Source organism: Bos grunniens, chromosome 23, assembly GCF_055505025.1.
Source record: "Bos grunniens cultivar Pamir isolate PY7600 chromosome 23, Bosgru_T2T1.0, whole genome shotgun sequence".
In the NCBI taxonomy this organism is placed as follows: domain Eukaryota; kingdom Metazoa; phylum Chordata; class Mammalia; order Artiodactyla; family Bovidae; genus Bos; species Bos grunniens.
The window spans coordinates 42441116-42468374 of record NC_141187.1 but is presented as its reverse complement, the minus strand read 5'-3'; the positions used below and the strand labels follow the sequence as shown (position 1 = coordinate 42468374).

Sequence of the window (27259 nt, the reverse complement as noted above, 5' to 3'; positions counted from 1 at the left end):
GTTTGGAGCAGAGAAAGGTTAATTGCAGGGCCATGCAAGAGACAGTGGCTCGTGCCCTAAAAAAACCCTAAGCTCCTGGAAGGGTTTTGGCAAAGCACTTTTAAAAGCCAGGTTGGAGTGTGGGGGGCAGATTGCAGGGTCACGTGATCAGCTTGTGCACAATTATCTGATTGGTTGACGGTGAGGGAACAGGGTGATGTCACAGGGGTTCATGTTATTGGTCCTTAGGTTCCAGGAGGCCTGGGGCTATGTGCTCATGGTCATCAAATATTAGTAGAGTAGTTAACATCTTCTGTTTGGTGGTGGGTTTTCATACCTGCAAAGCGACTCAAGAACTGTGCATCAAATAGGGGCTTCTCTGGTGGCTCAGATGGTAAAGAATCTGCCTGCAATGCAAGGGACCTGGGGTCAATCCCTGGGTCAGGAAGATCCCCTGAAGAAGGGAATGGCAGCCCACTCCAGTATTCTTGCCTGGAGAATTCCATGGCCAAGAGGAGCCTGGCAGGCTACAGTCCACAGGGTCACAAAGAGTTGGACACGACTGAGCAACTAACACTTTCACTTTTCACTTTCATATCTGCAAAGCAACTCAGGAACTGTGCATCAAATACTATTATCTAGGTACTTCAGAGAGGAGCTTGAGCAGACAATACGGGGGCGGTGGCCTGTCTCCCAGGAAGGGCCCCATGGGGTCCTGCTGGGTTGCAGTTTCTCTCTTTTTTCCTGTTACTCCTCAGTCTTGAGGAGAACAAGGTTTTGAACAAGAAAAGGAATAAAAGTTCAGAGAAGGAGGTTAATCGTAAACTTGACAGAGCTACCCACACGGTCCGGCTTGGTCACAAGGGGAATGCTGGGCCTGGACTCTGCTGGGTGTGGCCGGAGGGGGCCAGGCCAGCAGACACCATCTCATTCCCCCGGGGGGAGATGGAGGGGGCAGGCAATGGCCTGGCCCAGCTCCCACTGACCTCCTCTCTCCGCTCTTCCCCTTTTTGAAGGACGGAGGCTGCACGTGTCCAGGAGATGTCGCCAAAGCCTTTGGTAAGAGGCCGTGGAGGGGCGGGAGCGTGCAGGGTTTGGCGGGGAGAAGGGTGAGCTCCATGTGGGGGTGCCGGAGGGAGGGGGCAGACACGTTCGGAGAGGATCGGGGCCAATCCTGAGTTTCCTCTCCCTGGATCTCAGCCTCTGATTGGGCCACATCCTGGCATCCTTTGGTTCTAGCCCAGTGCCCAGGGATTAGATAGTGGGCAGAGTCCAGAAGTCACCACTGAGAGGGCTCAGGGGACCCGTTGGAAGGGGACTGTACCAGGTCTGATGCCCCCCGAAACTTCAGCGAGGGGGTGTTTGGAGCCTAACCTGGGGTTAATATCCCCAGGGAGGGACTGAGATCCCAGCCGCAGTTTCACTTACCAGATGCTGAGGAGCCTGTTTCCCACTGGGGGCAGCAGCGTCCGGCTGTGGTCTGGTGGGGCTGGACCACGGGCCGGCTGGCCAGGTGTTTCCTTGGGAAGGCACTGGGCCATGCAGCATCTCTGCAGGCTGTGCCCCGTGCCCGCCACTGAACCTTTGCCAACTGCAGTCCACAGCTGTGAGGTGTACCAGCCGGAGGCAGCCCTTCCCTCCTTTCCTGATGCCAGGACCGGGTTTGCTGCTGGTTTATTTTTTTCTTTTTCACTGGAGGGAATTTTCTGCCTTGGGCACCCCTCAGAGATGCCGCTGGCCCCTCCTCTCACCTTAAGAGGTGATACCCCCTCTTGTCCTTCTTTATCACTGTTTTGGTTCAGTCCGTAAATCGTCTTAGGTTCATTACGCAGGGCAGTGTTCTTAGCAGCTAGGTTTCGTAGCAACCCTGGAGAACGTGCAGGGGACAGAGGCCCCCAGAGGCGAGTGACAAGGTAAGGGTCCCGCACTCGAGGGCAGAGTCGGGATTCCTGCTCCACTGGTCTTTCACTCACCTCTTATAATAACGATCAGCCGCCAGGGACGTTTCTCCTGTGGGGTTTTCAGCTGGATGTACTGAACACTGTGGGGTTTTCAGCTGGAAGTACTGAACACTGAGGGGTGTCTGTCTCGGGCTCCCCTCTAATAGGGCACACGGGCACCCTGTGCAGAGTGGTCTCTGGACTCGGGCTCTGAAGGCTTGTCTCCACCCCCATTCCAGGAAGTGTAGCCATGCCTTCGGACGGAGAGGAACCACTTTGGGAAAAAATGCTGGTTGGGAAAGGACACAAGAGCGTTCAGAAAGGGAAGTGATTGGAAGCCTCTTAAAAGCACTGCTTCCTGAGTTGTGGTCATCAGGAGGCCTGACCAGACACCAGTTGTCCCTGCCCCCTTATCATCATGGCAGGGGGACCGAGGAGCTGGCATTTGTGTTGGGTACCCTGCGGGGAAGTCGTCAAAGCTTGCTGCCAAGTCGAGAGGCCCTTGCTTGCCTGATTCCCAGGCCCAGGGTCCAGCCCTGCAGAGCCGGCCTTCTGTGATGCTGGACGGAAGGGCCTGGGACACCCGAGGCACACCTCGAAGTCCTCTTACAGATATTTAAGCGACCAGCTGGAAGTGGTCAAGGCCAGTTTTTAGGGGAGTCTGTGCTTGCTCCTTCTGATCCTTCATCCTGACTGTGTAACACTTCTGTACCCTGATATCCCCCAATTCTGAACTTAAACCCTCAGTAGGATGGTCAGGATGGTGAACGGTGACTGTTTCTCTTTCTTCCGTGTATGCCTTCTACTTTCCTGACAGATAGTCACGCCACCTCTGCCATGTGCTGTGATAAACACTGAGGACAGAGCAGTGAGCCGGCCCTGGTCCTACCACTCCTGGTTCGGATCCAACATAACCTCCAAAGGCCGCTGCAACACCCCAGTCTCCTCTGTACCTGTCCTGGAAGTTTCATGTCATTCGGTGGTTTATATGGGGTGTTGTTTACACTGGAAGTCAAATGTTTCTCACAACAGAGGTGTGAGTCGAGTTTTACAGGATATATCTTTAGACAGATGTGTGTATATGTTTGATGTACACAGACATACACATGTGTACACACAAACACACCTATATACATACGTACAAATATCTCTCCTTCATGCCCAAGCTCTAGGGCAGGAAGTTCTGTCTGTTCTGAGGTCCCTTCCCGTCTCTACAGAATGTGAGAGTGCAGAGACCTTTAGGTAGACCAGATGCCCAATGGGGACATGGCAGAGGATTTATTGTATTAAGTATGAGATTGGACAACATGCTGAGATGCTGCTCACTTCTAAAGCTGCTCTGATTTTAAGAGAGACCTGTGGAAGATGGTCATAGGAAGTCAACAATAACCATTAAGGATTGCCAAGTGTACCAGTCACCAAGCTTCAGTAGGCTGTGTTGCTCGGACTGTCTGGTGCCCGTCTGCCCTTAACTTTTTTCCCCGAGTAGGGAAGTCGAGCTTTTTCTCACTATAGCCAGGAGAGGGAGTGGGAGTTGGTAGTCCTTGCATCTTTCTGGAGCTGATTTTTCCCTGACTCTTTTCTCTGCTGCTGCTTTTTGTCCCCACTTTGGGGTACAGGGGCTGGAGCAGATTTTGTCATGCTGGGAGGAATGTTTTCGGGCCATACTGAGTGTGCCGGAGAGGTGATCGAGAGGAACGGACAGAAGCTCAAGCTCTTCTATGGGATGAGCTCAGAGACGGCGATGAAGAAACACTCCGGAGGGGTCGCGGAGTATAGGTATGTAGGGGTGGGAAGGGGAGTGGGCACAGCGCCATCACTGGTGAGGTTACATTCCCTTGCTTCTTACAGGAATGGGATGGAAATAGGTCTCAGAGAGTACAAGTTTATATTATGGTGGCTTCCCTTGTAGCTCAGCTGGTAAAGAGTCCGCCTGCAATGCAGGAGACCCTGGTTCAATCCCTGGGTTGGGAAGATCCCCCAGGATTCTTGGGCTTCCCTGGTGGCTCAGCTGGTAAAAGAATCCACCTGCAATGTGGGAGACCTGGGGGATGGAAGTAGGTCTCAAAGAATACGAGTCTCTCTATATTATGGTACCAGGGGAAAGACCTGGGAAACACTTTTAAAATTAAGATATTTAAATAACTGTATGGCTTACCTTTTTTTAATGGAAGTATAGTTGATTTACAGCATTGTTAGTTTCAGGTGTGTGGCAAAGTGATTCAGTTGTACATACGTATACATTTTTTTTTCAGATTCTTTTTCCTTATAGGTTACTGCAAAATATTGAATAGAGTTCCCTGTGCTATACAGTAGGTCCTTGTGGGTTATCTACTGTAAACACAGCAGTGTGTACATGTCAGTGCCAGACTCTGAGTCTGTCCCCCCATCTTCCTTCCGGGTAACCGTAAGTTTATTCATAAATTCATTTGTATCATTCTTTTCAGATTGTGCATAGAAGCCGTGTCATATGATATTTGTCTTTTTCTGACTTCTTAGTAGGTCTATTCATGTTGCTGCAAATGGCATTATTTCATTTTTAATGGCTGAGTAATATTCCATCGTGTACATGTTATATGTACCACATATTCTTTATCCATTTATCTGTCGATGGACATTTAGGATGCTTCCATGTCCCGTCTATTGTAGACAGAGCTGCAGTGAATGCTGGGGTACATGTATCCTTTAGAACCATGTTTTCCCCCAGATACATGTCCAGGAGTGGGGCTGGATCATATGGCAGCTCCGCTTTTAGTCTCCTAAGGAGTCTCCATACTGTTTCCATAGTGGGTGTACCAGTTTGCATTCCCACCAATGGTGTAGGAGGGTTCTCTTTTCTCCACACCCTTTCTAGCATTTACTCTTTGTAGACTTTGTGATCATGGCCATTATGACTGGTGTGAGAGGTGATTTCTAATATTGAGCCACATGAGCTATTTGTAAATTTTGGAAAGTAATCCCTTGCTAGTTGCCATCATTTGCAAATATTTTCTTCCATTCTGTGGGTTGTCTTTTCATTTTGATTATGGTTTCCTTTGCTGTGCAGAAACTTTTTTGAGTTTAATTCAGTTCAGTTCAGTTCAGTCACTCAGTCGTGTCTGACTCTTTGTGACCCCATAAATCGCACCATGCCAGGCCTCCCTGTCCATCACCAACTCCCGGAGTTCACTCAGACTCAGGTCCATCGAGTCAGTGATGCCATCCAGCAGTTTATTTTTATTCCTGTTACTCTAGGAGATGGGTCAAAAGATATTGTGATTTATGTCAAAGAGTTTTACTTATGTCTTCCTCTGAGTTTCATAGTATCAGGTCTTACATTTAGGTCTTAAATCCATTTTGAGTTTCTTTTTGTGTATGACGTTATGTAATTGACCATAGGTGAGTGGATTTGTTTCTGAGCTTGCTGTCCTGTTCCATTTACCTACATCTGTTTTTGTGCCAGTACCATATTCTTTAGATAACTGTAGCTTTGTATATAGTATAGTCTGAAGTCAGGGGGCCTGATTCCTCTAGCTTCATTTTTCTTTCTCAAGATCACTTTGGCTATTTGGGGTCTTTTGTGTCTCCATACAAATTGTAAGAATTTTTTGTTGTTGTTCTGTGAAAAATGTCATTGCTAATTTGATAGAGATTGCATTGAATGTGTAGATTGCATTGGGTAGTATAAGCAAGTTGACAATATTGATTCCTCCAATCCAAGAACACGGTTTCTTTCCATCTATTTATGTCATCTTTGATTAGAAAACCCATCCTGGCCTCTCTCAAAACAGCCATAATTTTTATCCAACTAACATTGGCAGTGTTTGGGGTCGAGTTGGAAATGGAATTAGGGGTATGCGTGAGTAGTTATGACTTTTGTTGCCAGCCCTGGAGGGGACCCACTAGGCTTCCAGGGGGCTAGGCCAGAATATCCCAGCCTCGTCCTGAGAGAGCCCCTGTGGAGCCTGGCGTGAGTCAGGCTGAAGGGTCTCCCACCGCATGTGAGATGGGGTGGGTGAGACCCCCTCCCGGAGGTCAGACCTTTGGGAAGAATGCCCAGTGTCACCTGCAGCAGCTCCCACCGGACTCGCCCCGCCTGCAAGTTTAGACAGCTGACACAGGCAGCATTTGTAGGCATCTAATCCTATCAGTCTGTGGAAGGGATGCTCACGTCTGCTTATCTGCTCCACTTCCGTTTTAATTGTGTGTACGTGTGTTTGAAGAACGCTATGGCAGAATTTACTCACCACCTCGCCCTGCTCTGTAGAGCCTGCCGTTGCGTCTCATCAGAGTTGGCAGTGATGACAGGCTGCACCATGTGGATGGGACAGGAGCTCGGGCATTCTGGCCCCCTGCCATGGGCCGATACCCTCCATTTCCTACCACTTATTCCACACCCAAAAGCTTACCATGAGGACGTGGGATTTGGATGCATCATGTAAGGTCTGAGCCAAGCTCAAGGTACACAGTTCAGTCACTGAGATATTTCAGGTGGGCAGGCTGGTGGGAGGGGTGGGGTCCCCCCCCAGAGCTCTGCTCCTCGGTACTGGTAGTCTAACTTCACTCCTCTTTCTCTGCAGTCTTTTTCTCTCTTGGGGGGAATCGCAATAAGAAAAAGATGTTGTAGTTATGGGGACAGCGGGGTGGGAACAAGGAGCTGGGGGCTACATTCATACCTTCATCCTGGAAGCTGCAGACAGTTTAGGACAAGAGGGACACCCCTGTCCCACGCAGCCTCCAAAGGCCTCTTTCTCCTGTGTGATGACTGGTGGAGGAGGCTGGACAGTGTCGGGGGAGAGAGAGAAAGGGGTTTACTGCCTCCCCTTCGACCTGAACCTCTGCCAAGCAGCTTAGTGCTTTACCAGTACCACTGTTCAAGGGCCTGTGCTGGTCTGGGAGAGGAGCCATGGCGATTGCATGACAGCCAGATGCTTTGCCTGGAGGACTTTTTTTGCCCTCTAGCCACTGCATCTGTTTTGGGTTTCTAAGAAAAGCAGGTAGGGAAGGCCGGACCAGGCTAGAGCACGAACAGAAACCAGCTAGAGCTGAACAAAAAACCATCTTCTGTGATTCCAGCAGGGTTTAGACAAAACAGAAAATAGAAGATTTGGGAGTACCAAGACTCAGTTCCGGAAGTGGATTCAATCAAATCTTAGACACGGAAGGAAAGTGCTGAAGGAGTGAGAAGCGTAATCCAGAGGCAGCGTGAGCCCTCTAGGCTGCATCCGTGTTCTGTCTCTGCACCACCCCCGCCCCCCCATCATCTAATCTCCTCCTAAGACTGGTTCTCTTACTTTGACGTTGTATTTAATTAAGGCAGAGTTATTTATGCTTTGCTAGTTCCTTCCCAGTCATTACCCATTTAGTTCTCACACTGTCCTTGGGAGACACATCAAAGCCCTTCATTTTACAGATGAGAAGACTTGGGCATCGATGATAAATGACTTGCAAAAGGTACCATCGCCACTTAGAGAAGAAGTGATGCTGAGGATCTGGAGGGTGTCTGTAAGCCTGGGGAGGCCATGGAACTGTTTGTTAAAAAATGAAATGGTTATCATTTCTGGCACATGTTGGTCTGTGGTCAGAGAATATAGCAATACCAGTCATCTTGGGTGTGACCAGTGACCGGCTTCATGAACTTGCTGTAAACTAGCCACTAGGCCAGCCCTTGGTCTGGTCAATGGTTGTGTTTTTGTTTTTCCTTAATTTTTATTGGACTCTAGTTGTTTGTTTACAATGTTGTGTTAGTTTCTGCTTTACAGCAAAGTAAATCAGCCATATGTATACCTATATCCCCTCTTTATTTGCATTTCCCTCCCATTTCTGCTTTGTAGATAAGTTCCTTTCTACCATTTTTCTAGATTCCACATATACGTGTTATTGCATATTTGTTTTTCTCTGACTTGACTTCACTCTGTATGACTGTCTCTAGGTCTATCCATGTTTTTGCATATGGTACAATTTCATTCCTTTTTATGGCTGAGTAGTAGTCCATTCTGTATGTGTACCACATCAGTAGCCATTCCTGTTGATGGACATTTAGGTTGCTTCCACGTCTGGGCTATTGTAAACAGTGCTGCAGTAAACATTGAGGTGCCTGTATCTTTTTTGAATTCAGGGTTTTCTCTGGTATATGCCCAGGAGTGGGGTTGCTGGGTCATAGGGTAGCTCTATTTTTAGTTTTTTAAGGAACCTCCATACTGTTCTCCTTTAACCAAGGAAAGGTCTTTGCTTCAAGTAGGCTTATTCCAAGGTATTTTTATTTTTTGTTGCAATGGTAAAATGGTATTTCCTTAATTTCTCTTTCTGATCTTTCATTGTTAGTGTATAGGAATGCAAGAGATTTCTGTGCATTAACTTTGTATCCTGCAGCTCTACCAAATTCCTTGATTAGCACCGGTAGTTTTCTGGTGGCCTCTTTAGGATTTTCTGTGTATAGTCTCATCATCTGCAAACAGTTTTACTTCTTTTCCAGTTTGGATTCCTTTTATTTCTTCTCTGATTGCAGAGGCTAGGACTTCAAAAACTATGTTGAATAACAGTGGCGAGAATGGACATCCTTGTCTTGTTCTGGTCAATGGTTTAAACTACTAGATCTTACCTGAGGGTAGTCTTACATGTGTAGATTTCAATGCACAAGAGTTAATACCCTTTTGAAATTCTAGGTAATGACTTTTTGATCAAGAGATGCTGTTTTTTCATGTGAAGAGACCAGCTAAAGTTCCGGTATTTGGTAAATTGTTAGAATTTCCAGATTTCCTGACCCTTGGATGGGGGCTAGTTGTGTGTGGACTGGAGATTCCCTTCTTGTAATGTCCCTTCTAACACAAGTCTAGATGGTATCTTCAGAACCTGCAGTAAGGGGTGTGACGCGGAATCTGGCAGTGTTGCTTGGTGGCCTTGGGAAGAGTGGGACAGGCACTCAGCAGGACAGTCAGATGTGGTTTAACGTTTGTGCCATGAGCCAGACCTGAATTTCTAAGTGTCACCCAGAAAACATGAAGGATGCTTACCAAAGCCTTGGGTGTTGAGGAGGTCCTTAGTTCTGCTCTGGGTCCACCTTGCAGAGGCCCCACACCACGTCCAGGCATGGTGATTTGTGCAGACGCAGGGAGGTAAGCTGAGGGGTGCCCAACAGAGGCCGTGTGAGTGGAATCACTTACCTCACTCGTGGAGGTCTCCATGCAACCTCACAGTGCCCACTTGTCCATTTTCTCTGTCCCTTCTTCCTCTCTCGATCGTCTCCTGTGAAGATGCTCTGTCTGATGCCATTTGGAGGGCTGGCAGGGGTACGGGGGAAGGGCACACTCTGGGCTTGTTCTGTTATTGGTTAGGGTGGGCCAGCAGGAGAGGCCTTGGTGGGAGGTGGCCGTGAGGTCTGCTCCCCCACCCCATCGGTGTTCTGGACTCTGGGTCAGCTGGAGGCCCGTATACAGATTAGCAGAGGATGGAAAGAGGGGGCTGGTTTCCGATGGAAGGTGTCGCGTACCTGAAGGAGGTGGTGGGGTGCGGGCCAGGTCTGCAACTCTTCCAGGAGTTGCTGATGGAGACTGTGTGTTCCCAGCACTCTGGGCAGTCAGCAGCCAGGTTGTGCGTCTTGGGTGGGAGGAGTGCGTTCACCCGCGATGCTGGCCTGACCCACGTGGCGTGTGCAGCAAGGCTGAGGTCCTCCCAGGGTGGGTTGGATCAGAGAGTGGCATGCAGCTGCCCGAGTGCCTTGGGGTGGGTTCAAGTGCCAAAGCTGGGGATCCTGGCTGGGTAGTTCAGGGAAAAGAACCAGACTGAAAGAAACGCTTCCTTTTTCTTCCAGAGCCCCTGAGGGCAAGACTGTGGAAGTGCCTTACAAAGGGGATGTCGAGAACACGATTCTGGATATTCTCGGGGGACTGAGGTCTACCTGCACCTACGTGGGGGCCGCCAAACTCAAAGAGCTCAGCAGGAGGGCGACGTTCATCCGAGTGACCCAGCAACACAACACCGTGTTCAGCTAACCCTGAGGACGAGGCCACCTCCGGCCAGCGGAGGCATCCACACACGCCTGCTTTTCCATCTCCCTCCTCGTGTTAGGGCAGAGGTTCCAGCAGGTCCTGGGGTGTGGGGGCTGCCCCCTCTTCTCCCGTCACCTGGAGGCTGCGGGGCTCCCCTAGGTCGAGGGGCCCAGAAGTCAGGCACTCAGTGGGTCAGCGGTTAGAGCTTACCTGCCCGAAATGTGTAACCTCATTGTTAAAACGAGTACTCATGCCTTTTTTTTTTTTTTTAAAGAAAAGTTTCACTTTAATATAATGCTATGAAGACTTGCTTGCGTGCTGGAGTTTGCATTTACAGGACCACATTGTTGGGGGAGCTGGGGGTTTTCTGCTTCCTTCCCATGATTGGCTCTTGGTGGTCAAGGTACCTGGGTGGGAAGGGTGGGGCCGCGGCCAGGGGAGCCAGCCCCCGCTCCATCCAGCTCACAGATGCTGCAGAAGAATGAGAGCAATCAACCGGACAGCTGAACTTGGTTTCCTCTAGGTGTCCCCAAGGTGCGGGGACACACTGTCGCCACATCTCTTACCCATGCCTTTGGGTAACAGGTCCTCTGTCACTGTGCTCACGCTGCTTTTAGTCTTGTCCTGGGTTTTCGTTAGGTTCATTTCCCTCCATCTCTCCCCTCTCCCCCTCAGTTCCAGGCTGTCCTCTCTCTCAAAAACAGAACATTATTTTGAAGTTCCAGGGGATTTTTCCATTGCAAGGTTATCCACTAAAAAGTTGGCAGGTAGAGTCCCAGTGAAAAAAAGCAGCTGAAGCCTTGACATTGGTTTAGAATCGGAGCTAGCGACCCCTCGTCACAGCGATGAATACTCCCCAGGAGGGACCCTGGGTACTGCTAAGGGTCCATTCATTCATTGGTGACATTCATACTTTGTTGGAGAAAAGACTCATGGCCTTGGTGGGAGTCCCACCCCAGTGCACGGTGACACTTGTCTAAACGGTGAACCCGCGTGCATTAATGACTGGCCACTTCTTTTGAAGCATTACTTGAGTATTAGGACTGGGAAGTGTATGCAGCCCAGGATGTTTTGCTTCATTTCCTTTTAAATGGGGCTAAAGAAGCAGATACAGGAGTTAATTTTTCTTTGACGAGACAAGTGACGGCCCTAGAGGAGAGAGGAGCCACTCATTCCTGCTGCATGAGAGCGAATTAACAGCCGATGCTCCTGGTGACTGACACTATGAGGAATCCGAACAAACCACCACACTCCAGGGACTCACAGGCCTGAGTTTATAGTCTTTGCTGTTCATGCAGTTGCTCAGTTGTGTCCGACTCTTTGTGACCCCATGCACTGCAGCACATCAGGCTTCCCTTTCACTATGTCCTGGAGTTTGTTCAGATTCATGTCTGTTGAGTTGGTGATGCCATCCAACTATTTCATCCTCTGTCGCCCCCTTCTCCTGTCCTCAATCTTTCCCAGCATCAGGGTCTTTTCCAATGAGTCAGCTCTTTGCATAAGGTGGCCAAAGTATTGGAAAAACTTCAGCTTCAGCATCAGTCCTTCCAATGAATACTCAGGGTGGTTTTCCTTTGGGATTGACCAGTTTGAGCTCCTTGCTGTCCAAGGGACTCTCAGGAGTCTTCTCCAGCATCATGACTCAAAGGCATCAATTCTTCAGTGCTCAGCCTTCTTCATGGTCCAGTCTTAGAAGAATACATTCAAAAATCCAGCAACTTGAGCTCCATGGTAATACTTTTTCCTCCTAAATCCACCCAGAGTAATTCTTGTAGGAACACGAACACCCACACACTCAAGGGTTTGAAGGATACTGAACCTCTGGCAGGATTTGCGTTGCTGCTGGAGGTACCCCACCTTTTCTGTCTGGTTGTCTGAGGTGTGAACCCCTGTACCTGTGCTAAATGTGTGTCACACTCGAGCCCTTGAGTTCATTAGTTTTAAGAGATCCTTTATGGCAAAAGAAGGGAAAGAAGTGGAGGAGAAGTCTTAAACCTCTTAAAAAGGGACTGCCAGTAAGTAGTCAGGAAACTTCCAGAACAGCATCCTTCATACTTCTGTCTTGGCTTGGGGCTGTCCAGTCCTATCTGTGAGGACGTGTGCCTGCTTTATCCATCTTGTGCAAAGACTTTCCAGACTACCCGCTCTGTTTCCACCAAGGGGAGTGAGGCAGTTCCTCACTCACCTGGTTTTTAGGGAAGCGAAAACAGATCACAGAAGCCAGAACCTCATCAGGAACATGTTGAAGCAGAGGTTTCACTTCTAAGGCTCCCTGACCCTCTGCAGGTTCATCGCTGCCTCCAGTAGCAGTGGGCGTGGGGGAGCCTGCCCTGGATGCCCTCCGACCTGCTGATTGTACAGGGCTTCCTGTGCACTGTAGGCTCCTGGTGGTTTCAAGGTCGACCTCGTTGCCGCCTGTGAAGCAAAGGCTTTCCTCTCATCAACCAGACTGGCTCAGGTAAGACTCGCAGCTCTTGGAACCCAGACTTGTCAGGACCATTAGCAGCTACTATTACAACAGCAGAGCAGGTGGCGGTCCAGACTGCTGCATCAGAGCGGCCCACGTCTGCCCAGACTGTTCTGGAGGATGAGGGCTTGAACAGCCTTGTTGTCTGGGTTTCAAGGCTCAGTGCATCACTGCTAATTTACACACCAACATTCGTTCACACTAGCATTCTTAGTACAACAGGACCTCGATGCCGCAGGCCTAACAGCAGAGTCCTGGTGAGATGTCCCGATACACCGAAACAAGACGACTAACAGGAAAAGAGATACCCGTCCCTGCCTGGGGTGAGCAACAACGCTGAATTGGATGCCAAGAGTTCTCTTCCAGCGCTGCAGAAGCTGGAGCCTGGAAGGATTGGACAGCCACGTGTGCAGATGCAGGTAGAGGGCCTTACCTGACTGGGTCCTGGAGGAATTCCTTTCTGGGGCAACTGCCAAGTCTCCTCCATCTGAGAGCGGACACCGTGCAAACCTCTGAGTTTCTAACAGGCATGAACTCCAAGAAACACAAATGAACTTTCCACCTTCAGACCATTAACCAGTGTGCAGCAAAGCTTACAGAAACATACCGATAATGCTACAAGCCCACAAAGATGCCAAATTCTGTTGAGAAGAAAAATCTCTTGTAAAAACAGCAGTGTGCAGAGAGGAGAAACAAATGGAATGAGCTGAAACATCAGATGTTGAAACCTGACTTTTATCTGATTCTCATCTCAAGCACAACCGACCCACTTACCACTCCCCAAAATTAGTAAGAAAGGCAAAGCCTTATGTCACCTTTGCCACCACAAACCTACCCAGCGATCACAGCGGATCAAGAAGGCGGCCCACCACTTCCTCAGCCTCCCTGGTTTCCAAGGACCTGACACAAGGCACAGACACGTTTGCAATTGGCACGGTTATTTTATTAGTACGAGTATACTGAAACAATAAACTTGTACTGGTTTACAGACAATTTATTTAAAACAATTTTGTTCAAATTTTGAATCAAACATTGTTTTATTATAATAATGAAATAATTTCTACCTAGAAAACCTGCAAGCACCATCAAAGAAAGGGACCATAAAATTCAATAAACAGACTCGAGTGTATCCTACAAATAGACACACCACGATTAGAAAATAGAATAGGAATTCTTCCTTTTTTTTTTTAATATTTGTTTTAAAAAAGCTAGTGCAAGTACAATATTTTACACTGGAATTACAGAGAGTATGCACGCATATGGAAAAAAGTTCTCCTGTCACAATAAAAGCTCTTAACTATGTATGCACTTAAGTTTTTCTTTTCAATAAGGTGCAAATCATCATCCCTTCCCTAGTTCTCCTCTGTACTGGCCATGTCAGTCTGATAGTGCCCTCAAAGTTCTGGTGTCTCTTTTTCCTTGGCCGGTGGGAGGCGTACAATTGGAAGGTTGGTAGGTCGTGAGCTGATATTAGAAAAACACATTCGGTGTGATTCTCAGAGATGGCCCTGGGGCCAGGACCCCACTGGCTAGAAATTAGGACTCTTGTCTTAACCAAAGGCCACCAGAAAATGCTGGCAGGGCTCTGCTGGAGCCTTTCAGCTGACACTAATTTGGGTGTACAGGGAGCAGTGAAGGCTGAGGAGGAAAAAAAAAAAACCTCCCCTAAAAGGCCAAATTCACAGAACTGATGTACACAGGTATCAAGTTTAATGTTCACTGACAATAAAGAAATTCACCCCACTCCTGAACTGGATTAATTGAAGAGTAGGCGGTTCGTGTTAGGAACCAGAGGAAACCTACACACCCAGCTTGGTAACTGTTCAGACTTGCCATTTATTCCAGAGGACAGTTCCTGTTACCTCGGCAAGGATGACTGCAAACAGCACTTCCAAAGGGGGCCTTCAGACTGGCCATGGAAAAGGAGACTGGCTCATCGGCCGTCCCAGACAGCAAACGAACAAACTAAAGGGAAAGAAAACTTGGGTGAAGTCTCCAATTATCTGCAGTGGAAGACTGGAGTCCTTTCAGCTGAGAAAAGTGACGGAAATTCTTAAGAGACGGTTACTGGAGAGCTACCACCTATTGGCCAAAAGCACTTAATTTTAATACAGCTGAACCATTTGTATGCAAGTCGTGAGGACGCGAGAACTGAAGCCGCTGTTCCCTCCCGCCGTCGTACAGGTGAATGTCAGCTACCAGAAACATTGCGTGTAATGTAGGGAGGGGCTCAGATTCTGAATTTTAAGAACTGGAGGGGGGATCTGCCCAACATCCTGCCCCTCCCCTGCCAGCTGTCCAGTTTCTGCTGGCTTGATTTCTGGACAGAATATGACTTCTGAGAAGTTGCTCCACGTTAATTTTGGCCTCTTAATGGTAAAGAAAGAAAAAAAAAAAAACCAAAGTGAAATGAGGCATCTCAACTAAAATTCTTGTTTAACCCCCCACCCCCCGCCATTGAAATGAGGTGTCGGGGGGCAGAGAAGGCTGAACATTTGTGTGTGTGTGTGTCCTCGTGATGAGCCCCGTTTTCTTGGTAGCCAGGATCCCTTGTTACAAACACTTCTTGTTCAGAATTATATTCTTTGGGTTTACTGGAACAGGAAGTGCTGAAAATGTCAAACATCATCTCTGGAGAAAAAGGAGTTGCAATGGCTTAAGAGTTTAAACTAAGAAGGGAGCTCGGAGAAGTACTTTCGGCATAGGAATGAACAGTATTCTCTAATTGCAAAATACAGAATTAGTCTCCCTCAGAAGAGGGTTCTATGTAACAAAAACCTAGAGGAAGTATAGGCATAGTTGAAGAGCCTTTTAAGTAGTAATCTTTCAGGCCATAACCATACAAATCTGATCATTTAGACATGACATATTTCTATATACAAAAAAACATGTAACTTTCAACCTTTATGCTTTTTTTTTTTTTTACAAACAAGGTATGAAACTCATTGTTTCAACAGATCCATATCTTTCAAACACTGAATGAATCATTTTGACATTCATTTTTCTTTTGTGCAATTTTGTAAAACATTACCTGTACTCCTCAAAGTGAGTGCTTCAAAGTTTTTTTTTTCTTCAGCTTCTCAAATTAGGTGTACATTAAAAAAAAAAAAATTTCCCACAAGGTATAGTGCTACAAGAAAAGATCTATCAGTAAGGTAACTTATTTGAAGCGAGGTCATCTATGTAAAAGAAATCTTAGCTCCGGAGTAGAGATGTGCAAACAGTTTGGAGTTTCCCTATCAACAGAAACACAACACTGTCCGTGGAGGAAAAAAAGAGGAAACCAACCTAACACAATGGCATAGATAGGCATGTGCTTTATAGCCAAGTATGTTCTCTGTATAGTTATTACTAGATGTGTTCTTAAATTTTCTATTTCAGAAATTCTGGGTTGAAAACAAAGGTGGGAAGCAGAGACTTCCGCTTCTCTTGAAAAGCCCACACAGCGTCATTTCCTTTGCTTTCACGTCACCCTGAAGAAGCGGGATTGGACCACGGAGACTGCTGGCCCTTTTTTCACCTGGGATTATCATGGGTGACTAGGACATAGGATGTGCAAAGGGTTTTAGGAGGAAACGGACCACGGTTTGTCGAGCTGCTTACAGTTCATCAAACAGTAGCCATGACAACCAACACAGCTCAAAAAGCCCGGCCTTCCATCCCCAGAGCTCTGCTTCTTCACCCAGATCTGAAACAGCATGGCATTTAGTGTCTTCAAAAGCATTTGAGACTTTTTTTTTCCTCTATGAAACAAACAGGCTTCCTTAGTAGTCACAGATGTTAAACGGTATTGTCGATTGTTTCCTTAAAAAAAAAAATTCCAAAGCTATACAACAAAAGTAAATTTTGGCAATGTATTTCAGTAAAGATCGAACTATGTGCAAAGAGTGGATTTTATGATTTCTAGGAGCTACTGTTCGTCTTGAACATGCAGCATTATATTGCAATCTATGCAGTATCTAAGGAGAAATCCACAAGATGCAGGAAATCCAAACATTCCTTGAAGTTGTACAACCCTACTCCCAGAACAGTCAAAGTGCTGCTTCTGGACACGTCAGTGTACCACACACACGCCAGCCCCGTCCCTGAGTTAGAGGTGTGAAAGGTTCTGCAGAGTTCCTTGGGGGGGAGGAGGAGGGGGTGCTGCCATTTCCCGGTGGGCGAGAAAACCCGAAGCGCTCACCTAACCGAACACACAAAGGGTCATGATTCAGGGTGAGATGGGATTGAGGACAGCAATGGGAAAAAAAAGAAGAAATTCCTCCCAAAACAAATGGGGGTGAGTTGGAAAAGACACAAAATTGACCGACATAGAAAATCATCCTGAACGTCCAAATGAAAAAGCAATTTTGGATTTCCACTTGAAAAGATTTGAGGTAAGTGGTATCCATCTCTCTAGCCGTCCCGCCCCGCCCCCAATGTGGCCCAAACTGAGATAATTCTGAAGTTGAAACATCCTAAGGAACAGTCATTTTATAGATTTAGAAATCCCTAGAAAGAGAGGTCCTTGTTTGTTGGTGAATTTTTTTTTCTTTTCTCCCTGACTAATTTCTTTGTGATTGTGTTCCACTGTAAACGCGAAAGGCCTGCTGTTACTACTTTAAAAATGGAAAACGGGTAAGAAGAACAAAAGATGGGTTAGGTAAATATTGCAAAGTGGGCACGGCACAGAGGCACATGGCTGCTCCTCGCAAGCTGCGCGGCGCCGGAGAGTTTCTACGCCCGGCAATGTTAGGTGGGCTACGCGGGTGCGGTGACCGGGCTGCTCTGGGGGCCTCGGCACTCGCCCACGTGTGCCAACGAGAGGAGGGCCCCTGTCCTCCGGATGGCCTTCCTATTTGGAGGCGAGAGCTGCCACAGAGGAGCGGTGGCCATTGTCCGCAGGAGGCCCGGCCCCTCCGCAGCCGCCTGCACCCGAGGCTCGGAAGGCGCGCACGCGGTGGACCACGCTTCCTGCTCACGCTCGGAGGAGGCAGGGCTCCAAGTCTCCAGGATACAGACCTGAGCGGGTGGGGGCCCACCTACTTGAGGAAAGGACGGTGGAACAGGGGCTGATCCTGGCTCGATTGCCCCAGAGTGCGCCTTAGAAATGAGTCTGCCTGCTTCCCGTCTGCGCGCCACTATTCCTCGCGGAGAGGAGGGGACGATCTCCTTTGTTTGCTCTTTTCTGCACCAGGGGAAGGGAAACGCGGGGCTCCTCCGAAAGTTCCCTGCCCCGGGGCCTCGGCTTCCCCGAGCAGGGCAATCGCCCAGCAGGAGGCTCTCCCCTTCCTGGCTCCTTCCTTCCAGCCCTTCTCCGGCCGGCCGGCACAGGAAAAGGATGGAGAGAATAAGGAAAAAGCCAAGAGGGGCCTACCTACACTTTCTCTAGAGCACACTGATCAGACTCTATTGGCACGGAAAGTATTGCCCACACTAAAGAAGCAGGAAGGTGAAACGGGACAATGTTTAGAAAGAACCGACTCTTTGATAATTCCTATACCTGAAACAAAAGCACGAAAAACAATGATGATGTTCCTATTGCTCCAAACCACGCATGTTTTCCCGTTTTAGTGTTGGAGGTGTGGATCCGGTTAGTTCAATACTCAAAAGAAGCCAAAAGGTGGTGGGTGTTTCTCTGAGTCCACGTGAATGGGACTGAGGAGGACAAAGTCTGTATGGCAGCCCCTTATTCCTCTTACCGTCAAAACAAAAAAAGAAAAACAAAACCTAATAATTGCAAGTGCCCTGAGCAGAATATATGGAAGATTAAGCAAGTTCTCTGAACAGAGACGTTTAAAAAAATACAGCACTAAATAAGCAATATGACTGCAAGAATGGACTCACCCAGCTCTCTGCTAGCATGCTGAGAGGGTAATGAACACCGAAGAAAGTCAAGGACTGATCTAGCAGTTCAAAACCTACTCCAATGTTTTTGGTACACCCCAGAAATGGTTTCTAAAAATCATCAGTTCTGCTGAGAGCTAAATGTGAAGGAATACTGGAAAGCCAGAATGTGGGCTGACGAGAATTTTTTTTTAATCTGTGAAATGGAAAAAGTACTATTTTCAATGGCAAAAGAAAAATCAGGTATTTGTTCAGATTCTTTGCAGCCATTCCAAGTAAGAATATTTAAAAATTTCTCTCTCCTTATAAAACTTTTAAGCACTTAAAACGCACACTCAAAACCCACAAACAATTTTTCAGATCTCTGGGGATAAAAGGTCTCAACTGTGAAAGACCCTATCTGGGTTTGTACCAAACATTAAATCTTGATTTCAGATGGAAAAAGAAAGTCATTTTGAAAATAACATTAATAACAACAATAATAATTGTTTTCTTAAAAAAAAACAAACTTGCTCACATATATAAATGTCTTCATGGAAAACTCTCTCAATGAATCTGAAGAAAATTCTCAGAGTTGTCCTGCTAAGACCTGGTTTTATGTGACAGATACGGTAAGAAGACCAAAAATGAATCTTGAAAGGAACATAACCTTATAAAAGGCCTAGAGTTTAGGCAGGTTAGAAAGTAATTTTGCTACATTTATTTATGCTCGTTCAGTCCCCCAAGCCTTTCCCACAATGTTATTTGATAAAAACTGCAGGAATATCACACAAATTTATAAACTCAAGATGTGCAAATCGCAAGGTTCTTTAAAAGTTCATCTTAAAAAGAAAAACACTGGACAAAAGTGAGTATTCTTTTTTTTTTTTTTTTCCCCATCCCTTCCCTCTCAGTTCCTCTGCCAGCTCTGCATATGCTTTTTAAATCCTTTCAGAGACATCAAAGTGAAGAGTGCCTCCTGTCAGGCTGTACTTGGTGGTCATTCATTGTCACATACAAGTTCATAATTCACATTCATCCCTTGAAACCACTTTGAAACTTTCAGCATCTTGCTCCGTGAGAAACTCTGCAGAGCTGAAATGTAGTTACAGTGTTAAAAAAAAAAAAAAAAAAAAAGAAAGCAACTTAGTTTTTTTTTTTTTCTTTTCTGTTTTTCTTCCCAAAGAGTTTAAAGTGAGATACAGTACTTGTTGAATGAGAGACCAAGATGCTTGGTAATAAAGTGTGAACGGCATTTTAAGTACTTAGAGATAGTAATATATATGCTTATCTTCAAAATCTTATTTCCTCACGTCACACTGGAATCTGAAAAAAGTGGCACCCGAGTTGTCCATTGTCATGAACTATAAACAGTACTAGAGTTAAAAGACAAAAGATTTGCAAACCCAAAGCAAAGAGCTTCTGCAGCTCTTTTGAAGGGCAGTTTGTCTGTCTCTTGGGAGCGAAGTCAATGCAATTAACCTGATTGGTTTTCCTAACACTGCACAGAGACTGGAGGGGGTGTTCACTTTCCCCCACCCCTGCTGCCCAGCGCCCCCCCCCAACCAGTGCGGAGCGATGCCAGCAAGGGCCGCCTGCCCACCACGATGCCCTGGAGACATCACTACTGCACTAGTAAAGCAGAAACGAAATCCCATGGGTGGCAGTTGCTCTTTAAAAAAATATCAGTGCAGTCAGGCCCCATAGGGGGAAATATATATATATATATATATTTATCTCTATGATTAAAAGTTGCTTTTATTGTAAAATAAGTTGGGGGGGGGGGCGGGGAATGTTCCTTTACACGGTTAGCTTTCCATCTGCTGTCTGGTACCTCTCTCGGAGGCCCCGATGCTGACTCTGCACGGGAGAACCTCCTGAGGACATTCCCCCAGACCTCCAATCTGGTGCTGAGAGCAAGAGAGAGGGAGGCAGAGAGAAAGACACCCTCACAGAAGTGTCACCCAGGCACACGCACACCCCCCTGACGCAGCTCCCTTCCCGTAGACCATCCCTCTGAAGCCGGTGGAAGTCGGTGCCCCCGTGGGTGCATCCACGATGCCAGAAAAGGCGGGTGCCATGGGGCCACCTTCATCTCAACCAGGATGCCCACCACCTGCCTGGAGCCTGGGCTGGACCTACCCTGGCACCCCACCTGCCGAGAGACACGCCTGGAAAAAGCATATGCACCGATCGCCTGCCCAACGCCCGCTGTAACTCTAAAGACAAGGTTATAACAGAACCCTAAAGTAAGAGGATAACATGTAAATACTGAGTTATTTAACCTACAGTACATCTGTAATCTGGATACAAATGATAAAGGAGGGCCAGCTTTCCCTTCCCCACGCGGCTTCTACTTGCCTACGTTAGAGCGGCCTTCGATGCAAATCTTAACCTCCTGAGAAATGAGAGAAGGCTTGGGAAGAGTCAAAGGTGGCTCGTCTTCCGACTTCTCCAGTTTGCGGGTCTCGGGCGCTGACCACCTCCTCTTCCTCGTGGCCGCGGGCTTGCTGGGTTCTATTTTGGTGAGCAAGGGCGTGGCCGGCAATCCTATTTTTTCGGGAAACTTCAGTTCGCCGTTCTCAGAGAGCATCTGGGCGCTTCCCTGACTGATCCCGTTTTCCTGCTCGGCATACCTGTGTCTACTGCCCGCGAGGCTGTCGGCTTTTGAGTGCTTCAGCAGGACGCTGGCCGGATCCACGGGCTGGCCCTTTTTAACAGAGCCGTTCTTCAGGTTCTTGAGGGTGAGCGAGATACAGACGTCCCCGACGGAGAGTTTGGAACACGGCAAATCAAAGAGCTGGCTGGTCCTCTCCGGGCAACAGGATGACCAGCCCTGTCCAAACACAAAAAAAGGATACTCTACCAAAACTTCCACGCTGACCTGTGGGAACAGGGAGAGAGAGGGAGAAGAGAAAGAAGGAAAAGATGAAGATGTTTCATCCTTGTTTTATCGCATATACACATGTACACAAACATACATTCGCACATAAGCTGATGGGAAGAAAAGACAGACTCAGTTCCCCAGTCTGCCTCTACCAACACATGTAAATAAGCCTCTTAATTTTCTGCTGTACCTGTGTTTACCGTATAGCGAAGCCAGTCAAAGTTAAATTCAGTATTCAAAATATAGTTTTACTGTGTATCTGCTCTGTAGCTGGTCTCTGTTAAAACAAGTCAGTGGACCCCCCCTAAGGATGACGGAACACCTACTTAGTGTTCAGGCGCTGAGCGCTGCATGTGACTCAAGCCCAAAGTATGTTCCTGTGCTTTATTAATCACTGGACAGATGCTATCCTCACCGATGGCAGCGCTGAACAGGCATCAGAGTTAAGACTGTATTTTAGCTTCATGAGGCAGGCACTTACGTGTTCATCACTGTGTCCCTGGCCCCGAAAAGAGTACCTGGCACGTAGTTGAAAATAAGTATTTGTTGGACAAATGAATGCATATTCTAGGAATTTAGGAGAAGGAGAACCAAAGAGAGCTGGAGAAAACAGGGAGGGCTTCCCCAGGACCTGAAACCGGGCAACACTGCAGGGGTTTGAGGGTGCAGTGAATACAAAACAGTTCACGGGCTTGGCCCAGCCACACGGTCAGGCCCAGGCACTCCAGTCAGTCTCTCTTTTGTCTGAAAGACAAATACTGAAAGCAGGGGAAGCCCAGCATGCTTTCAGTAGCTGTTGTTTTCTCTAGGCTGCAGGCTTCCCAGGTGGCGCTAGTGATAAAGAAACTGCCTGCCAATGCAGGAAGTGCAGGAGACGCAGGTTCAATCCCTGGGTCAGGAAGATCCCCTGGAGGAGGGCATCGCAACCCACTCCAGTATTCTTGCCTGGAAAATCCCATGGACAGAGGAGCCTAGCGGTCTACAGTCCATAGCATCTCAAAGAGTCAGACACGACTGGAGCACGCACACGTGTGCCATGTATTACCATAAATTTCGATACATTGAAATGACTGAAAGGATACTCAAGTCCATATAAAAGGGCACGGTATTTGCATATAACCTACACACATTGTCTGCATACATTAACTCATCTACATTACTCATAATGTAAATGCTATGTAAATTGTTGCCTAGGAACTACTCAAGTTTTGCTGTTTGGAACTTTCTAGAATTTTTTTTCTCCATAAATATTTTCCATCTGTGATTGGTTGACTCCACAGGTGTGGAACCCGCAGATATAGAAAGATGGCTGTATTGACTAAATACAATAATATTGAAAATGTTGTTGAATTTCATGCACAGGCACACATCCAGAAACACATAAATAATTAAGCTATCTCACTTTAAAAGTAGTATAATTTCATGTAATTTACATGGATTGTGGCTTTTCTACTTAACCTATTTTTTTTGATAACTGTGATTAATCCTGTTTTAGATGCACTTCTTGAATGATATATTTTATTTGCTCCATAGAAGACCTAAGTGTTTTTAGAAAAAACAACTAGAATGAATTTATATGAAAGCCTATGACTACAGTATGTGTGTGGGCATGGTGGTGGTTTAATCGCTAAGTTGTGACCGACTCTTGCGACCCCATGGACTGTAGCCTGCCCGGCTCCTCTGTCCATGGGATTCTCCAGGCAAGAATACTGGAGTGGGATGCCATTTCCTTCTCCAGTGTGTGGGCATGAGCCCATATAAATGTTCATATTATCTGGGGAAAATTTCATTGTTATGGACTATCTGAATAACGAAAAGAGAATTAAAAAAATTTTTGAGTTCCTACTATCTGTTAAACATTTAGGTACACACTTCACAAAAAGTATTTTGTTTGACACTCACATAAACTAGTGAGAAAAATGCTGTTGTTCCGATTTTACAACTAAGGATCTCTAAGTGTCAAAGAGATTGAATCAGTGACCTAATGTCATGACTATACCCTGATGGAGTTGGGATTTAATCCCAGTCTCTGTAGCCCCCAAACCCGTTTTCTTTTTTCTTATGTTATGATCTCTGCCCCTGTGAACAAAGATATTATAGTATCACCAGAAGAGATGAACTTAACATTTACACTACCCCCAAAGTGGTGAATGTTACTTGGAATAAATAGAATCCAATGACCCGAGGTTATGGATTTGTTCCATGAGACAAAAAATTGTGAAATAGCATCAGCCTTACATCTGCTATGTGAATCAAGTATCTCTCTATATATGAGGCTGATATTCAATTACAGAGCTATGTTCACATCATGCAGACGTATACAAACATACCTACGCGTTATAGTATCAGATGGGGATACCCACTGAGTTCCAATTGGGAGGACCAACCTGGAGCTAGTTCCATGAATCCTGTCCCAAACCTCTTAAAGCCATTATCATCATACACAGAGTAGAGGAAACAAATCCTACTTCAAGTGGGGACTGTTGGCTGCATTTCCTAGGTGAGCCCTGCTTCTGGGTAGAGCTGTGCTGACGGTCAGCCCAACAACTACCAACCAAGGGGTTCTTGCTGTGTCAGCCATATTACACACATCCCTCGGAGCAGCCGGTGTTCACATTCTGAAAATAACTTCTGTGTACAAATCTACCTGAAGACTTTTACATGTTGCCAAGTGCAACAGACTCATTAAGAAGATGGCTTCAAAGCCTTTGTGACAAGTAACGTTACTGATGACTCCATAAGGAATGATACAGATGTACCTGCTCCCCCGTTACATACACCATATTTGGGGGCATTTTAAAAGCCCTTCATTGTTCTATCATCTCAAAACTCTAAAAGCAGGTCTTAGAATGAAATTCTGTGAGGTGCCTGATAGCTTGAACAGCCTACCTAATAATGCATGAAAGAAAAGTGATGAGGAGAGAGGAGAATATTTGAGAGGTATGCTGAAAAGGGCAATGATAATGGGTTATTTTAACCTAGAGAGCTTTGGGGAAATCTCTGTCATTTCAAAAGCTTGCCTTTGGTCCCTTCCTCCTAAAAGCTTGCTTTGTCTTCTCCCCAGAGAGCTCTGCCATCCCAGGAAAAGATGCCACCCCTTCAGCTGGGTCCATACAAATTAGGAGCAGAAGATTCAGGTCATCTGATTGTGGTAAGCATGGCTTACCTGCATGGCTCAGGCCCCATGTTATCTTTCTCCTAGTTATTTATCCTCGCTAATATTTATCCTCATGAATATTCTTCCCTTCCTAATGCTGTAGCCTGAATTATCTAGGTAATGCACTTTTTTGGGGGGGGGGCTGGATATATGTGAACTAAAGTAAGGTTTTGCCCTTCCTCAAGTGAAGGTTAAACTCTCATTTACACATATCTCAAATAAGCACACTGAAGTAGTCATAACAAAAGTATTTTCATTTTGCAATTAGGTTTCTCAGAAGGTCATAAACATTCTCAAAGGTTAACTAATCATTAACAATTAATGAAGAAATCATACTGACAGATTTTCCAGTGAGAATGTATATGGCTGGGTCTGCTGCTTGAAATTCCCTTACAGAGGAGCATTATCTGCCTCAAAACATGCTGTCAAGGCCAACAGGTACGACTGTGGATATGAAACAGACATGGTGGGATTCTGGGACATGATGTCGCTTTAAACCAGAAATGAGTCTGAATTCCTTGAACTTGAGGCCCGTGTGGGGCTCCCTCTGGTGCTGAGAAATATTATTAAGTGCTTCACATTCCAGGTTTTGCAGTTTGAATCAAGTTCAAAATGTAACACTGAGAGTGTGAGACTTACTGTTTAAGACCTAGTTCCTGCCTTCAGTGAGGAGCCAGAACACGCATACAAAACCAGTAATTTCACCAAGGCCTGTTTGGATACTGGCAACCATGTTACCTGGCGATGTCCACTTGGCTATATACTGGCAACTCTAACTGAACATGTCCCAAACAGACCCCTGATACGCCCCTCCTGGGTTCCTCCTGGCACCTCCAAGAGCCGCGTCCTCACACTTCCAGTGTTCAGGTCAACAGCCTGGGCATCGTACGTTCCTGGGCTCCTCCTCCCAGACCGCACGCATCCAAATCACAAGCAAGTCCAAGGGGTTCTCTCTTCCAAATACAGCTAGGATGAGCCTATTTCTCACTGCCTCCTCGGTCACAGTCCTGGCCAAGCCAGCTTCTCACTGGGAGAAAAAGCCCTGTGAACAAGCCTGGCGTGGTCTGCATCCCACCCCTTCAATCCTGCACCGCAGTAATGCTGGTCTTCTCGTTGGTCTTTCACTTCAAAAGACGCTTGTGCCTCTGGGTCTGTGCATCCGCTATTCCCTCCACTTGAAAGCCTTTTTGCTCTGTGTCCTGTCACCTCTTGTTCCCCTTCTCAGAGTGTCACCAAACACCCTGTTGAACTATTCTGCATCCTTCTTTTCCCCATCCTCTTTAGTCTGCTTTATTTTTTCCCACAGCACGTGTTATCTTTTGATGTGTCATTTTCTTTACTTCCATAATTCTCCACTTCACCTCGGCCCATGAACTCCCAAGAGACGGTATGTTCTGGGTGGGGGGTGCTGTGCTGAGATCCCACCTGGTTTGCTCACTGATTTATCCCCAGGGTGCAGGACACCTCCTGGCTTGTAATGGGTGCTCAGGACAAATCTGAAAGACTGGTTCTGTGTTTGCCCTCCATGAGTGAAAACACCGCAACGTACCACTGGCCAATAGCGGCCAGTGTTTAGATGCTACAGAGAGACTGCCTGGGCCTGCGACTGCCAGCCGGGACTCCGCGGGACACATGCTCCTGGCCCAGAGAGGAGCTGCACCTTCCCTGGGTCTCGCTCAGCTCTTCACAGGCGCCGTTCCAGGCCGAGCCACAGCTGCCTCACCCCACGGTCCCCTGTCAGACGCAGTGCTCACCCTGAGCTCACTGAGTCATACTTCAGTTACTTTCTCCCCAAGCGTGAGGTTCCTTTCTGTGCTTTCAGCTGCGCTAATAACCACGATTTCGTTTTATGACCTTGTCGAGGTTCAAATGGGCTCCGATTAAACCCCAACAAAAATATATTCATGAGGGCAGGACCATACAAGACCAAAACCTGTTATATAACTCCTGGCAGCTCGACACAGCCAGTTTCTCTTTTTTCATCACATAAATACATCCTTTTCCAAACACTTGAAGCAAACTGGAGGATGAAATGGGAGCATGAATAGCCTTTGTTCTGGTGTCAGCTTGAGGCCCCCTCTGCCTTTCATCCCTGGATGCCTTGCATCCAGCACCTCTCTTTTTCAGGGGTGGTCACCTTCCAGCCTCCTGTGCCCTTTCCCGCCCTCCTCCCGTGGCTCCAGACACACCCACTGCTCCCCAGGGCTCCAAAGAGGAACCTGCCCCCACCTCTCCAGCCCCGCTAAACCAGCTCCTCTAAAACGATCGCCTCCAACTTCTATTCAAGATGAAGAAACCAAGACAGGGAGATGCCATCCTCACTTTGGGCTGATAATTATTTAGTGTTGCCTCCTGATCTGGCGACTGACCACCTTTTATGATCATTCTTAGCTCTTGTTTAAGTTCAGTAAAATACCTCTAGCTACTCAAAGACCGCCATATCTAAACTGTGCATGCATATACGCACATCTATGCTGTTTGGCTGTATTTTTCAACAGTAGATTGGTGCTCTGTCTAGACACACACATATGTACGTATCACCGAGAGCAGGATATAAAGAAAACAAAATGCCTGTTGTTTAAATTTGTCTCCCTTTTCCTTCATGAGAATCCCTGTTTTCACAAATGTGAAGGGCTTCTGTTTTACGAAGCATTTTTTTCTCGAGCCTATGGCAAATATACACATTTTGCCTGCATCCAGGAGTGAGGACATGACTCAGAAGTGGGTGTCGGTGAGGACCTCTCACTTTCGGTGACATGCTTACACTGGGAATCCCTAACTTTGTCTGCAAGTGAAGTTCTGGGTCCTGTTTCACCCATAGACAAAAGTCTGTCTGCTCTCCTCGAAGGCTAGTTTGCATGACCACATTCTCCATGTCAAAAAAAAAAAAAAAATTGAAAACACTGGAGCAAAGACGGAGGGGCTGACGGAGGCCCAATTTACTTCAATGTTGAAAAATCATTAATAAAAACAGTCACACCTCTTCAGTCGAGTGTAAGAGCGTCTGTGAGTGTTCTATTTAAAACACTTCATCACGTTCACGCTAAGCCTGACTCA

The 27259-nt window shown here is 46.9% G+C and overlaps 2 protein-coding genes across 38 annotated transcripts in view; one reads left to right on the top strand and one right to left on the bottom strand.

Moving 5' to 3' along the window:
* GMPR (guanosine monophosphate reductase) overlaps positions 1 to 10195 on the top strand; it is a 60570-nt gene extending 50375 nt beyond the window's left edge. For 13 of the 24 annotated variants that reach the window (XR_015152513.1, XR_015152508.1, XR_015152505.1 and 10 more), the window contains 3 exons: positions 996 to 1038; positions 3539 to 3698; positions 9709 to 10195. Coding sequence is in view for 7 of the 24 variants with exons in the window: in XM_086370193.1 (XP_086226319.1) it covers positions 996 to 1038; positions 3539 to 3698; positions 9709 to 9889 (384 nt within the window). In the remaining 17 variants the exon portion in view is untranslated. Of the gene's footprint in view, positions 1 to 995; positions 1039 to 2158; positions 3699 to 4174; positions 8632 to 9708 lie in introns of those variants that run through there. The other 11 variants (XR_015152501.1, XR_015152512.1, XR_015152507.1 and 8 more) reach the window with 3 other exon arrangements.
* A 3079-nt stretch (positions 10196 to 13274) lies between these two features.
* Positions 13275 to 27259, bottom strand: part of ATXN1 (ataxin 1) — a 420722-nt gene continuing 406737 nt past the window's right edge. For all 14 annotated transcript variants that reach the window (XM_086370177.1, XM_086370178.1, XM_086370182.1 and 11 more), the window contains 2 exons: positions 20520 to 21042; positions 13275 to 19253 (listed from right to left, as the gene is read on the bottom strand). In XM_086370177.1, coding sequence (XP_086226303.1) covers positions 19159 to 19253; positions 20520 to 21042 — 618 coding nt within the window. In that variant the 3' untranslated portion in view covers positions 13275 to 19158. The remainder of the gene's footprint in view (positions 19254 to 20519; positions 21043 to 27259) is intronic.